Source organism: Peromyscus eremicus, chromosome 10 (assembly GCF_949786415.1).
Source record: "Peromyscus eremicus chromosome 10, PerEre_H2_v1, whole genome shotgun sequence".
In the NCBI taxonomy this organism is placed as follows: domain Eukaryota; kingdom Metazoa; phylum Chordata; class Mammalia; order Rodentia; family Cricetidae; genus Peromyscus; species Peromyscus eremicus.
In genome coordinates, this window is record NC_081426.1 from 91,596,869 (window position 1) to 91,610,671 (window position 13,803).

The 13,803-nt window shown below is 39.6% G+C and overlaps 1 protein-coding gene across 5 annotated transcripts in view; it reads left to right on the forward strand.

Moving 5' to 3' along the window:
• The window catches only part of Ptpn13 (protein tyrosine phosphatase non-receptor type 13), a 182,519-nt gene that overhangs the window by 39,973 nt on the left and 128,743 nt on the right, over positions 1-13,803 (forward strand). For all 5 annotated transcript variants that reach the window (XM_059274841.1, XM_059274843.1, XM_059274842.1 and 2 more), the window contains exon 3: positions 11,099-11,277. In XM_059274841.1, the coding sequence (XP_059130824.1) occupies positions 11,099-11,277 (179 nt within the window). The remainder of the gene's footprint in view (positions 1-11,098; positions 11,278-13,803) is intronic.

The window sequence follows — 13,803 nt, forward strand, 5'->3', positions numbered from 1 at the left end:
TGTACTAAAATGTTATTTGTATGTTAATAAATAAAGTTGCCCAGGGGTCAGAGCTATTAGCAAGCCATAGGAAAGCCGGGTGGTGGTGGCGCACACCTTTAATCCTAGCACTTGGTAGGCAAAGCTAGGTAGATCTCCGTGTGTTCAGGGATACAGTCAGCATTGGAGACACACACCTTTAATCTCAATACCAACCACAGAAGACCTGGAGGTCTGTACAGACAGGCAGTGACGAGGCGGTCATGTGGTTGGGTTTACAACCAATGAGAAGGCAGAACCGAAAGTCTTTATAAAGACTTTAACACAGGAAGTAGCTCTCTTTTGGAGAGGTAGGACCACCGCAGGAGGAAGGGTAAAGTTTTAGCTCTTAGCTCTGACCTCTTGGCTTTCTTCTTTGCATTGGTTCTGTGTTTCTTATTTAATAAGACGGTTGGTTACATCTACAAACGTGTACACTCTAGGCTATAACAAACTCAGGTTTGTTAATGGTTGATTAAAAGATGGTTTGTAATCTTTTTACTTTGACTATGTGAATTGTAGTAGTTCTTAGGGATAGTGGGTGATATTAATGGTCTGGAGCTTTCCTCTAAACTACCCTGTGTGCTCAGTCTTCTCTAATCTGTCCTGACCACTGCCACCTCAGGAAGCTTTTCTTTGCCATTTGCTACAGTGCCTCTTCCTCCATCTTCATATGTTCTGTGCTGTAACTTTGATGTTTGTTTTTAATAACTAGCAGGGAACATAGTTTTGCCTAGATGGGTAGTTGTTATTCTTTAACTTGAATCTGATAATTGTAGCATGAATCTTAAAAGATCTTATTAATAAAAACAAACCTGGAGCCAGTTATTGGGGTGAACGCTGAAAGATCAGAGAAACAGAACAAGCCACAGCTAATCTCACCTCACCAATTCCTCAGCTGATCCTGTTTCCTCAAACTGGAAGCCTCTGTGTCCTCATCCAAATGGGTCTCAGCTGAACTGCTGCTCAAAAGCCTAAAAGCTTAACCAGGCCTAGTTCCTGGTCCTCACGCCTTATATACCTTTCTGCTTCCTGCTATCACTTCCTGGGATTAAAGGCGTGTGTCACCATGCCTGGCTGTTTCCAGTGTGGCTTTGAACTCACAGAGATCTGGATGGATCTCTGCCTTTGGAATGCTAGGATTAAAGGTGTGTGTGCCACCATTTTCTGGTCTCTATGTTTATCTAGTGGCTGTTCTGTTCTCTGACCCCAGATAAGTTTATTAGGGTGCACAATATTTTGGGGAACACAATGTCACCACAGATAATTGAAATGAGGTTTCTGGAGGAATTTCATCTGGGGTCTCAACACATTATATCTTCCTAGTTCTTTGTCTCTTGGTCTATCTTGGTTGTTTTTACTGTTTTGTTTTTCAAAACAGAATTTCTCTATGTAGCCCTGGCTGTCCTGGAACTCTCTTTTTAGACCAGGCTGGCCTCACAGAAATCAGCCTGCCTCTGCCTCCTGAGTGCTGGGATTAAAGCAGTGTGCCACCACATCTGGTGTCTTGGTCTATCTTACTCAGTTAATTGGGAAGCAGAACTATATGGGCATGGAAACGTGTGTGTGTGTCTGTGTGTGTGTGTGTGTGTGTGTGTGTGTGTGTGTGTGTGTGTGTTTCATATATATATGAAAAACCCTTCAATTTCTCCTGCACACTAATATACAAAAACCAGTTATATTTCTACATGGTAGCAGTTAGAAATTGAATTTTTCAGTTAACCATTTTGTAGAAATGTAACAATTAAAATATGAAAAATTAAAATTACAATTAATTAATCTGAGGAAAAAATAAATGAAGACCTATCTAATGAAATTAGAGACCAAAATAAATGGAGACCTATGCTTTGTTCCTGGGTGAGAAGACTTCTTACTAAAAGGATGGCAGTTTTCTCTAAGTCGATAGTTAATACAGCCACAACAGGCTGTAGTTTTGCACAAAGTGAGAACGTCCTCAAATTTATACAGAAATTTGTTAGAATTAAAAGTAGCCAAAACATCTTTGAAAAGAAAAAAACAAATGGTGAAGACTCACACTGCCTAATTTAAAGATTTACTATAAAACTGTAGTAATCAAAATAGACAAATCAATTAATGAACATAATAAGAGTCCAAAAATAAGTCCTCATTGAGAATGAACTTCACCTTGGCTTCCTGGAACTTTCAAAGCCTTTATAGCAAAATATAAGAAAGATTTTATGACTGAAAATTTTCAAGTAAACCTTTATATAGTGTGTTCAGCTTTTAAGAGACGAGGGCCTGCCTCGTTACTCTTTATTGCATTCCTATTTATCTGCTGTCATAGTTTAGTTGATTGGGAGGGCCTATCAGTTGTCTTTGACATGCTACATCTTGCCTTGTATTTGTAAGGCCAGAATTAACAGGTCCTTCAAGTTAAATGTGTTTGAACTAGATAAAATTGCACTATTTGTTCTCTGGAAACAAACTATAAAACACGAAATTAGATTTAATATTTGGCATTCTTAAAATGAATGGTGTAGGCTGTCTGACAGTGTGGGAAGCACTCGTGAAGAACAGCCCCTTCTCTGCAAACACACCGTAGTACACCGTGTATGTTGACACTCTTGACTTCTAAACAGGCAGTTGAGTAAATGTGAAGAGCTGAGAGGGGAAGGTTGCTATAGCTTCTGTTCTCTGGTCCCATCCTTGGTGAGAAATGTAACTTCACCTACTGGGTTTGTTTTTATTTTTACACTTAGAATAATTTTTTTTTAATATTGGTATAGTATGTACAGTAAATAGTATTGCTCTTGATTGTACTACCTAAAGAAGAACAATTTAGGTCTCATTTCTCAACCTAAAATTGTTTCTTATACAATAACTTAAATGTAATTTGGATAAAATAGTTATTAGTTATACTTTCTGGCTTGTCATAGCTCTTGTTTTTGTTTTCTTTGTAGCTTTATAAACTGCAATAAAAATATATAAAGCATTATGGAAGTATAAAGTCATATATACTCTGTTGTGTGATGAACTTGTCAATTGGTATAAAATTGAAATAAAGATGAGAAAAAGCAACAAGTTAGTTGAGCTGTGGTGCCATCCTATGACAGCAATTTCCTGCACAGAAGTAGCAGTGGTTCCCACTTGCGTTGGAGTGTAAGTTGGTGTGAAAATGTGAAATAATGTACAGCGCCCTGTGCCCCTTCTTCAGAATTGCATGAAAGTGCTCTGTGGCTCAGAAACACAGGCCTATGTTGTTTCTTTCTTTTTTTTTTTTTTTTTTTTTTTTTGGTTTTGGTTTTTGGTTTTTCGAGACAGGGTTTCTCTGTGTAGTTTTGCGCCTTTCCTGGAACTCACTTGGTAGTCCAGGCTGGCCTCAAACTCACAGAGATCCACCTGGCTCTGCCTCCCGAGTGCTGGGATTAAAGGCGTGCGCCACCACCGCCCGGCCTATGTTGTTTCTTAATGACTTCAAACTTCTAGAGTCAGACATTTTATGAGTATGTTTGATCATAGTTGAACATCTAGCCACACAAAATTGTAGGATCAGACACAGTGGTCTTTACTTGAATAATTGCTTGCTTTGTATTGAGAAATTCAAAGAAGCCAAAAGTATTCTTTATAATGAAATTCAGAAGCAGTCTTTTTGTGACCTGAAAAGTCCAAATTGAGGAGTTATAGTCCTAGTAGAACAGGGATGCAGGACATATTTAAAAGCTTGTGGCCTGTGGAAATAAACAGAAATTGTAGACAGACTTATTCCTTTCGAGTGTAGTCAGCTCTCCATAGGTGTGAGTTCTACCCCATGATTCAGACAACTGTGGACTGAAAACGTACTGAGCACGGGCAGGGTTTTATCTTATCGTTATTCTCTGAACAGTGCATCATAGCAACTGTTTCCATAGCATTAGGTATTCTAGGTAATTATAGAGGAAGATTACAAAGCATATTGTAAACGGTGGGCCACTTTATATAGAGAATTTGAGTATCCATGGAGGGTTCTGTAACCAGTCACCTAGGGATACTGACAGACAGTATTATTATATATAATGACATTGTACCTGCTCTTTAGAGAATTCATAGTTTCTATCCTTAACCACTTAATTGTAGAAGAAATGTGTGGAGTAGAGTTATAAAACATTTTATTTATAATTTGTCATAATTTTAATTTTATTGATAATGAAGATTGTTGGTGTCTTAGTTTGACTTTTGTTGTTGATAAAATACCATTACAAAAAGTAACCTGTATATGAAAGGCATTTATTTCATCTTACATTTCAGGTAGCAGTCTATCACTGAGGAGTCAGGGCAGGAACCTGGAGACAGGAACTCAAGCAGACACCACATGGAGGAACACTGCTTGCAGGCTTCTCCCTAGTGTTTACTCAGCCTGCTTTCTTATATAATATACAGATCACCTGCCCAGGGATGGCTGACATCAATTGAGATGCTCCACAGGCTTACCTACAATCTAATCTTACAGAGACCTTTTTCAGTTGTGGTTCCCTCTTCTCAGATAACCCTAGCTACCAATGTCAAGTTGAAAAACAAAACAAAGCAAAAAGCTAACCAGGACAACTGGAAAACATGGGGAAGCTAAAGGAAAATTAAAAAGGATGGTCTTAGTATGTCAAAAAACTAAAATATTCCTGAATGTGATGGGAAAGGGAGAAGGAAATGGAACTTCCTTCTTAAGCTGTTCCAAAGTAAATGTTGGGACCAGCTTCCTCTACCCATGGCCAGACAGTTAAGCCCTATTATTTTTAAATAGTAATGACTACGATCTCACTAGTTCTGTATTACCAAGTTGCACGATTCTGGATTCTCCTAAAGAATCTTGTAAATACTTAACATAGACTACGAAATACCTAATTATCAGAAACCATGCCAAGATTGCAGTGGTAGGTGCTTAGGTATGCAGCTTGAATTTGCTTGATGGGAACAGAAGAAAGGGAGGGGAAGGGAGAGAGGTGTTTGTGTGACTGTCATTGTTAAAAAGCAAAATACTTTATTCCACTCTAGTGAAGTTTAAAAAGCCCGTAAAGTGGATTGATAAGATTGTATGACAATTTTCTGTAATTTTTGTTGTCAGACTTCTACAATTTCTATTGTAAATATAACAAATTCTAAAGCTGATACTATGGTGATTTATATTCAAATAAATATTTTCATTAACAAAATCATGTTATAGTTCAAGATAATTGCTAGCTACAGTAAAACATCAATTTGGCAAGTCATAATTAGCTACTCATGTACTAATTGGCTGGATTGTCAACCCTTAAACCAAGTGTTCGAACTTGAAGACTTTGATAACGAGGCGTGCTGTGCCTTTGTAGACTCCTGAGAGAGAAGATGTTCTCTGAGGAATTTAATCCTAATTAAAGAACAAATTCATGTCTTGCAATACTTCGTTCTTCAAATGATTTGTATTTCTAATATGGATTGTAGGTAAAAGATACAGAGATAAAAGAACAAACTCAGCTATTCCCAGACATGGAGAACATACCAGTATAATCTAGTTTGTGAAACTCCAGGACTTGTCTGTGGCATACTCCCTGTCGTCCTCTGGGAGAAAACAGTAATTGCCTGAGGGTGAATCCCAGTGGTGACTTTTCTTAGATGTGGTGTGCACACTTTCTGTCTTGGAGAAGATTTATTACTTGGTACTGATGAAACTGTTCTGCATGATTTTCCCAGTAATCCTCACAGCAGCTTTATGGGCTCAGGACTGCCTTACAGATGTGGGAGGTGAGGGCAGGGACTAAGTTGCTCTTAAGATCACAGTTCTGAGGTTTGAACATCAGGCCGAGGACTTGGACTTGAGGTGACCTCTGCTTTAGCTTGACTCTTGACTATTTTATACTCTGTCTAATTGCGTGAAGTGCATATTATACTAATGAAGGTAGTATTCTGAAAGAATGAAAAGAAGCAGGGTCTCTCTGGTATGTTATCCAACCCCGTGGATAAGCTTGGGTGATGGTTTTTATCTGAGACCCACTACAGCACAGTGTAAGTGCTGGAGCCTCACAAGCTTGTGGTAGCTTATCTCAAATGCTGTTCATATCAGAAAACATTAATGACATCAAATGCCTTTGAGATTTTCTGAGTGTGCGTTGTTACAGGTGCACTTGAAAGCATTCATGCAGTTTTATTTTCAGAAAGTGATGGTTGTTCTGTCCTGCTTCATAGTAGAGTAAGTGGCATTTAACAATAGTAACAAAACTTAGGAATAAATAAGTTCTCGATTCATAATTAACCACCCTGTAGTATATACTATAGTTTCAGTAGATCATAATCTATCACCAAATGCTGCTATGAAGAAAATGATAAGCCGGTGACACGGCTCAGCAGATAGAGACACTTGCCATCCAAGTCTGACAGCCTTTGTTCTAAAAGACAAAACACAATAAAATAAAAAAACAAAAAGGAAAGGAAAAGAAGGGGAGAGGAGAGGAGGGGGAGGAGAGAGAGGAGGGGAGACAGTGGGGGAGGAGGACGGTGACATGGAAAGGCCAAAATGAAGAACAACTGTTCTAAGCAATCAGGTGATTGATTTAACAATATATTAACTCTAAGAAAAGAACTGGATTTTTAGAGAATTCTGTAATATAGATTAACTTTATGAAATCCTTCAGCATTTTGGACAGTACCTCTGTCTGCGTAGATTTTTGTTAGTGGCCCTGACAGAACACAGAACAAAAGCTCTAAACTCTCCACCTGAACTACTTGAGCTTGACCAGGAGCTCGTACATGGAGTGGTTTTATGCTGAATCTCTAAATTCACCCCGTTGCTTTGCCTTTGTTCCTTTACACCACGTTTTAACCTAATTATAGTCACTTGCCTGATGGTTTTCTTTTGAGATAAGATTCTTGCTATGATCCCAAGATGTCCTTAAACTACTAACTGGTCCAGGCTATCCTCAGACTTAGACCTCCCAAGTCCCAGGGTTATTGGCATAATTTAAGGTGGAAATCTAAAGGACATGGCGAGTGCCCAAGAAGAAAGCATGAGTGTTAGGTGGTATGTGGGTTTCTAATTGAAGAGAACACTGAAATAGGTGGTTTCTTTCCATATCAGATTTCTACTTTTGTCTAACTGTACCTCTAGCTGCTTGAAACTCTGTCCCAGCAGCTCCTCCCATGGAATGCTGGTGAAATTCTCCACATAGAACCACACTGGCTACTGGAAATGGCTCTGTCAGATTTACTTTTTCATAATAGCATTCTTGGAGTACAGTCAGCACACAACTAAACCATGGGACATAACACTGTAAGCTTCTGGAATCTACTTTTTAAATATTATTTTGCAAACATTCTTTGAAGGATTTTGAAAACATTTGCTTTAAATTCCTTCCTTTTAGTTGTCAGGAAGTAAGAATTAGAGAGTGATTCTAGCCACAACTCTTAAATTCCCTTGCTTGTAGGTTTGCATAAGCCTTTATAATTATTTAAAATATATTTTGTGGTTTGACTATGTTACCTCAAGAATCTAGTACTTAAATGCCATGTTCTATGTCGTAGAAATCGACAGCAGTGCATTTTGTGGTGACCGTTGCTCTAGATTTATTACATGGCACTTTAAAATCACTTTGAAAACATTTGTGGCATTTCTGTGTGTTTTCAAAAGAGTAAAAATCATGACACCCCCCTCCACTTTATAATTCAGTTTCTCCATGTTTACTACCATTATTCTGCCCGAATTGTTGCTATTCCCTCTCCAAACTTAATTTCCTGACTGCCTTTGAGTTGTTTGTTTCTCCCTGGAATCCAATATCAATTGTGTTCTGTAGCACGAATTCTAACTGGTCTTATTAATAAAAACCCGGAGTGAGATATCAGGGTGAAAGCTGAAAGATCCTACTGGCGTGTGCCACCACAACTGGCCTCTGTGGCTAACTCTTCGGCTGGCTCCTCCCTCTGATCTTCAGACAAGCTTTATTTGTTATAGCATATGCAAAATATCACCACATTTTCCTCTTTTTTTGTCTAAAATAAAAAAAGGTTATAACTAACATAAGAAAAACTATGTACACTAAGTACAATAACTATATACAATATATACAGTCAAGAATTACATTAGCAGTGTTCAAGTGTTCATTCTCCTTTTAAAGGCCACATATAGTATAGAAAGAAAGTTTTCTGTGTTATGGTTGAGGTAATTTTTTTTATCCACAAAACCACTTTTTCTATTACCTGTTTCTCAGATATTTTATGCATTCTGTCTTCTGCTTATTTATGTATATATTCTGTCTCCCCAATAGTAATTGGGAGCCTAATAACAAATGACCTGCAGTGCTGATCATACTATGTTAAAATATGTAGTGCTTAAAGTTATTAATATACATAGATATTTTATAAACACACAAATAGCAATTGTATAAGGCAAGAGTTAAGTACATATTTTTTCCCATAATAATAGTTGTAAATGACATTGGCTGTGCTGATGAATGAATACATTTCCTCATTTTAAAGTGATAAGCAATAATGGATTTTAAAAAATGATTACATTGTGTATTTAGTTTTTATTTAATGTATGCAGACACAGGCATGCAGAGGCACAGGTGTGAGGTCAGAGAACAACTTTTGGTAGTCAGTTCTCTTTCCACCATGGATCTGAAGTTAAGCCCAGGTCTTCAGGCTTGGTAGCAAGTGCCTTTACCTGCTGAGCCATCTCACCTGCTCATTAATGGATTTTTTAAATTGAGTTTTCCTGCCTCAGTCCCCCACCACTCCCACCTCAGGCTGGCAGTGGACTATTTCATCCTCAGGACATTCTAGTGTAGTTTTCTATGCTGAAGGCAGGGTAAGGCCGATCTGTGGGCAGAGGATGAAGATAGCCAGCCCTCTTCTGATGCATTTGGAACCCAGCATCCAGGGCAGCAAGGCAGCACTGAGACTTCTTGGCAGCATTCGTGCCTCTGTGTTAGTTCTGAGTTCGAAGCAGCAGCAGGCACCCAGAAATGATAAGGACTGTCCACAAACCAAGGGCTGCCAAGAGCTGGCCCTGTGCTGCCGGTGAGCACCTGTGCTCCGTGGGCGACCCACACCAGGTCCGTATGGTCAGTACTAGCTGGGCCTGAGGATAATAATTATAAAAGTAATGATAATAGTAGTAATAATTAAAAAGAATGCATGAAGTCAGGAAGCAGACAGCTTACTGGGTTCCAGAGAGTACTGGATGAAGGAAGTGAGGGGAGGGCACAGGTGAGATCAAAATACAGTGTGTACATATGATCATTTCAAAGAGTACAGGAAACGAGTATTTTTTAAAAGAGAATTGACACTGAAGGTTAGAATCCCAGACTCCTAATTCAAGTTCAAACCTCTATACTGTGGAGCTGGACAAAGGCCAGTATGAAGATTTGGGATAGCAGTGTGAAGACTCATAGTTTTAATGGATGATATTAGAGGATGTTGTGACACCATACTCCATGGATTGCTGGAAGAAAGGTGGATAAGGAACAGTCAGTCCTCGTGGTGGGAATACCCCAAGACTCAGCCCTTGGTCTTCAATTTATTTAATTGTTGATCAAATCTCATGACTTTCATTACCACCCATTACACCAGCAATTCCCAAAAACGTATATCCAGCCCTGATTTTACCTCATACTCCAAATCCAACTGCCTACTTGAAATCTTCATTTTAATATATTTGAAGGTCTTTAATAAGTCCCAAAGAAGAGTTCTCATCTCCGCCTCTGCCTTCCAGCTCCCACTTCCGGCCTGTTATCCGTAGTTTCCTCTGTGAAGGTTGATGTGACACCATTTTTCAGTCGCTCCAATCCAGACTTTGGCACCATTGAGTTCTGCGCCTCCTCTCACTGTGTCCAATCTTCCAGGACGTTCTATCATCACTACCTCTGGGATACATTCAGTGCAGCAGCTCTTACAGCCTGCTGCTGCAGCCTGGCTGCACGGCTCCATCTCCTCACACAGATATGAATGCATTGACTTCAGTCACCTGATGTTTGTTCCCTGACTAGATAACCTGAAAAGAATTAATTTTAGACTGTTTGATTGTGTCTCCGACATCTCAAGATTCTGAGTAATACATCTGCCTTGCTTGAATCATTTTCTAGCTGAATTGTGTATGGATTGTTCACACCAAAATAAAGTGCCTGGAATTTATTTTTATTTTTAAATTATATCTTTCTTATTTGTGTGTTTATGTGTATATGCAGGGCTTGCATGTGCCACAGCCCATGTGTGGAGGTCAGAGGACAATCGCAGTAATTGGTTCTCTCCCTGGAACCCAGGGATTGACCTCAGTTTGTCAGGCTTGGCAGAGAGTGCCTTTACTCACTTAGCCATCTAATGGGCCTAAAGTTTTATTTATTTATGTAAATATTTGTGAAAGACACCAGCATATGCAGAATTTCCCTGTTGTTAATGGTCCTTTGAAACATGGAAGCATGAGAACCTGCGTTTGGATTCAAGTGTAGCAGCATGTGCCTGTCACCCAGCACTGGGGGGGGGGGGCGGCGGGCAGAGGTGGGGATCCCTGAGGGTACTAGCCAGCCATTATAGCCAATCCATGAGGCCAAAGTTCAGTGAGAGGCACTGTTCAAAAAATAGAGTGGAGAGAGCCGTAGGGTAAGATGCTCAGCGTCAACTTCTGCCCCCCTCCCCCACACCCTAAACACTGTGTAAACTGAGTGTTCTTAATCTTCCAATATCATCTGAAAATAAGCCATGGGAAGGCCAGCAAACTCTAGAACTTATACACAAAGTTTTATGTTTATAGACAGTGTCCTAAAATTAGTTTTCTCTGAGTACTCAAAAGAGTCCTAATCAAAAATGGAGAAGTACTGACCTTCTTCCATTTCTATGTATCAGTATAAAACAGTTGAACCAGGTTTAACTTTTATAACCAGTTTCTAAGATCTGCCTTCCAGATGTTAAGTGATGAAGCCAAATAAAGGCATTATTGTGAACAGTGATAGTAGCTGTGCTTGGGTGACACCTGCTCTCATACCCTATTAATTTTGTGATGAAACTGCATATCAATGTCTGTGCAGTTAAAGTCGGATGTTTATTGAGGTGGCTGTAGAGCCTTCCAATCTAATTTTAAACGATTATCATTTCTTCTCTTTTTATTTGGTGCTTTCCAAACCAGTGAGCATTGCTGACCCTGCTGCCCTGGGCTTCATCATCTCTCCATGGTCGCTGCTCCTGATGCCGTCTGGCAGTGTGTCCTTCACAGATGAAAACATCTCCAACCAGGACCTCCGCGCGTTCACTGCACCAGAAGTGCTTCAGAACCATTCACTAACTTCTCTCTCAGATGTTGAAAAGGTGAATATTAAGTCTTCATTTTTTTGTTGTTGTTGTTGTTTATTTTGATAGAAGTAGGGCAGGTCCAAACAATGGGCTACCATATTCAATCCATGGGAAAATCCTTTCAATTTAAAATAATCATATGCTTTAAGATATATATAATTCAGGAAAACATACTGACCTGGGAAAAATACTTCAAAAGGTGAATTATTATTATTCTTACTTACAAGTAGTTTTTAATGTCTGCTATCTGAAACAGTGCTTGGGGGAAAGATACGTAATAACTACAAAGTGGACCCTGAGTAATACGCATATTAGATGGCAGGATGAAACAGATACTGTGTGGGGAGGAGTGTGTCTGTACGTCTATAATAGAAGCAGTTAATTTTTATTCTCAAAGACTGTAGCCTTTGCTATGAAGAAGAAACCTAGTTTATACAAATGAAAATGGATCTGTCATCCAAGGTTATAGGAATGGTTGATGAAAAGAGAAAAGAGTTGTCATTGTAGTTAGAAATGGCAAATCAGAACACGGAGGCTGGAGCGTTTGCATCTGAGAGCCCATAGGTCAGCATGAGTACACTCTTCCCCTAGCTGAGGAATTAGTCTGCAGTAGTGGGAGTCTGTGATATCTATAGGCTTGTGAAACAATGGGATTTTTAATCTTACAGGATAAACTTGAGAGGCGTTGATAAGTTTGAGAACTACAACGTTCTGTGAGAATCTATCAGAGAAGTTCATCATCTGGAGAAAAAAGAGCTAAAAGAAGCATAATGCATTGGCCTTATAAAGAAGTGGATGAGGGAGTGTAGCAGGAATCTTAAAAGTTCTTATTAATAAAATCAAACCTGGGGCCTGTTATTGGGGTGAAATGCTGGATGGTCAGAGAGACAGAACAAGCCACAGCTAACCTCACCTGGCCAACTTCTCAGCTGGTCTTGTTTCCTCAGACTGGAAGCCTCTGAGTCCTCATCCAGAATGGGTCTCGGCTAAACTGCTGCTTGAAAGCCTGAATGCTTAACCAGGCCAAATGCTTCTAGTTTCTGGTCCTCATGCCTTATAAACCTTTCTGCTTTCTACCACCACTTCCTGGGATTAAAGGCTCACTTTCTGGGATTAAAGGCCTGTGTCACCATGCCTGGCTGTTTCCAATGTGGCCTTGAACTCACAGAGATCCAGAGGGATTTCTGTCTCTGGAATGCTAGGATTAAAGGTGTGAGTGCCACCATTTTCTAGCCTTTGTATTTAGTGGCTGTTCTGTCTCTGACCCCAGATAAGTTTATTAGGATGCACAATATTTTGGGGAATACAATACCACCACAAGGGAGCACAGTGCAGGCAGAGCTCACAGATTCACGAAAGCAGAGTTTCTAATGGAAACATATGGTGATGTCATTGACCAGATCAAATCTAATTTCACTGATAAACTCTGAAAAAACGGAGAGGGGAGCACATCGTATCATATAGCAGACTCAATAATTCAGATCTGAGATGCTGGGATCTCCAATTCTAAATTGGCTTTGAACGTCCTTTCTTATACATCATTTCCCACAAGTGTACAAATAACCTAATAATTTTCTGATGATAAAACTTTAAAAATATGCAATTTTGATATACATTAGTGATGGAACAGAATTATGCACTAACCTTCTTACTGATCCTTGAAAAATGGGGAAGGGGGCATTTTCCATAGGAGAATGGAGGCTTTTTTTTTTACCCCCTTGAGTCCACATTTCTCTGTGTAGCCCAGGGACTCACTCTGTTTGAGGCTGGCCTCAAAGTCACAGAGATCCTCCTGCCTCTGCCTCCCAAGTACTGGGATGAAAGGTGTGTGCTACCACCGCCTGGCTGGCTCATCAATTCTTTTTCTGAAGAAAATAAGAAAAGAGATTGAAACTTGGTAGGGATTCCAAGCTGAACTTGGTCTTTTGTGCCCCAGGAATTATTTAAGAAGTCTGTGAAAATCACACGTCCCAGACAAGAGGCAGCAGCTCTGAAGTAGAAGCGACACTTGAGCTGTAGCTCTTAAGAAGCTGTGTTACGTGAGAACAGGCTTTTGAGACCTTCTCTTCCCTTACATGCTTCCTACAAATGAGTAGACCACTTCTTCAATTTACAAGAAAAAGGAAAAGTGTTTTCATTGGAAAATTTTCATTCGCCTCCGGCTTTTTCAGAATCCTGTGTGTAATTTAGTGTTTTGTGTCTGTCTATACTGTTGGTTTTCACTATGTCTGGTTCAGTTCAGTGATCACACTTCAATGTCCCCCGTCTTCAGCCTTGTTCCTGGCCAGTCTATCCCTTTAACTTCGAATCAGCGAAGTTTTGAAAACATGTACGATTTTGTCCCTTCCCTGCTTAAGTCTATTAGCTTCTCCACTTTTCCTTGTATGAATTGTAGACCATCATCTGACCTTCGGGGGTTTACTGTGTTTACCTTGTCTCTGGGCAGTCTGTCTCAGAGTGGACACTTTAGCCACCAGATTATTTCATACCTTGGTGCATTTTTGTTTGTTGTCTTCATCCAGAGTAACGTCTTCCCACTCG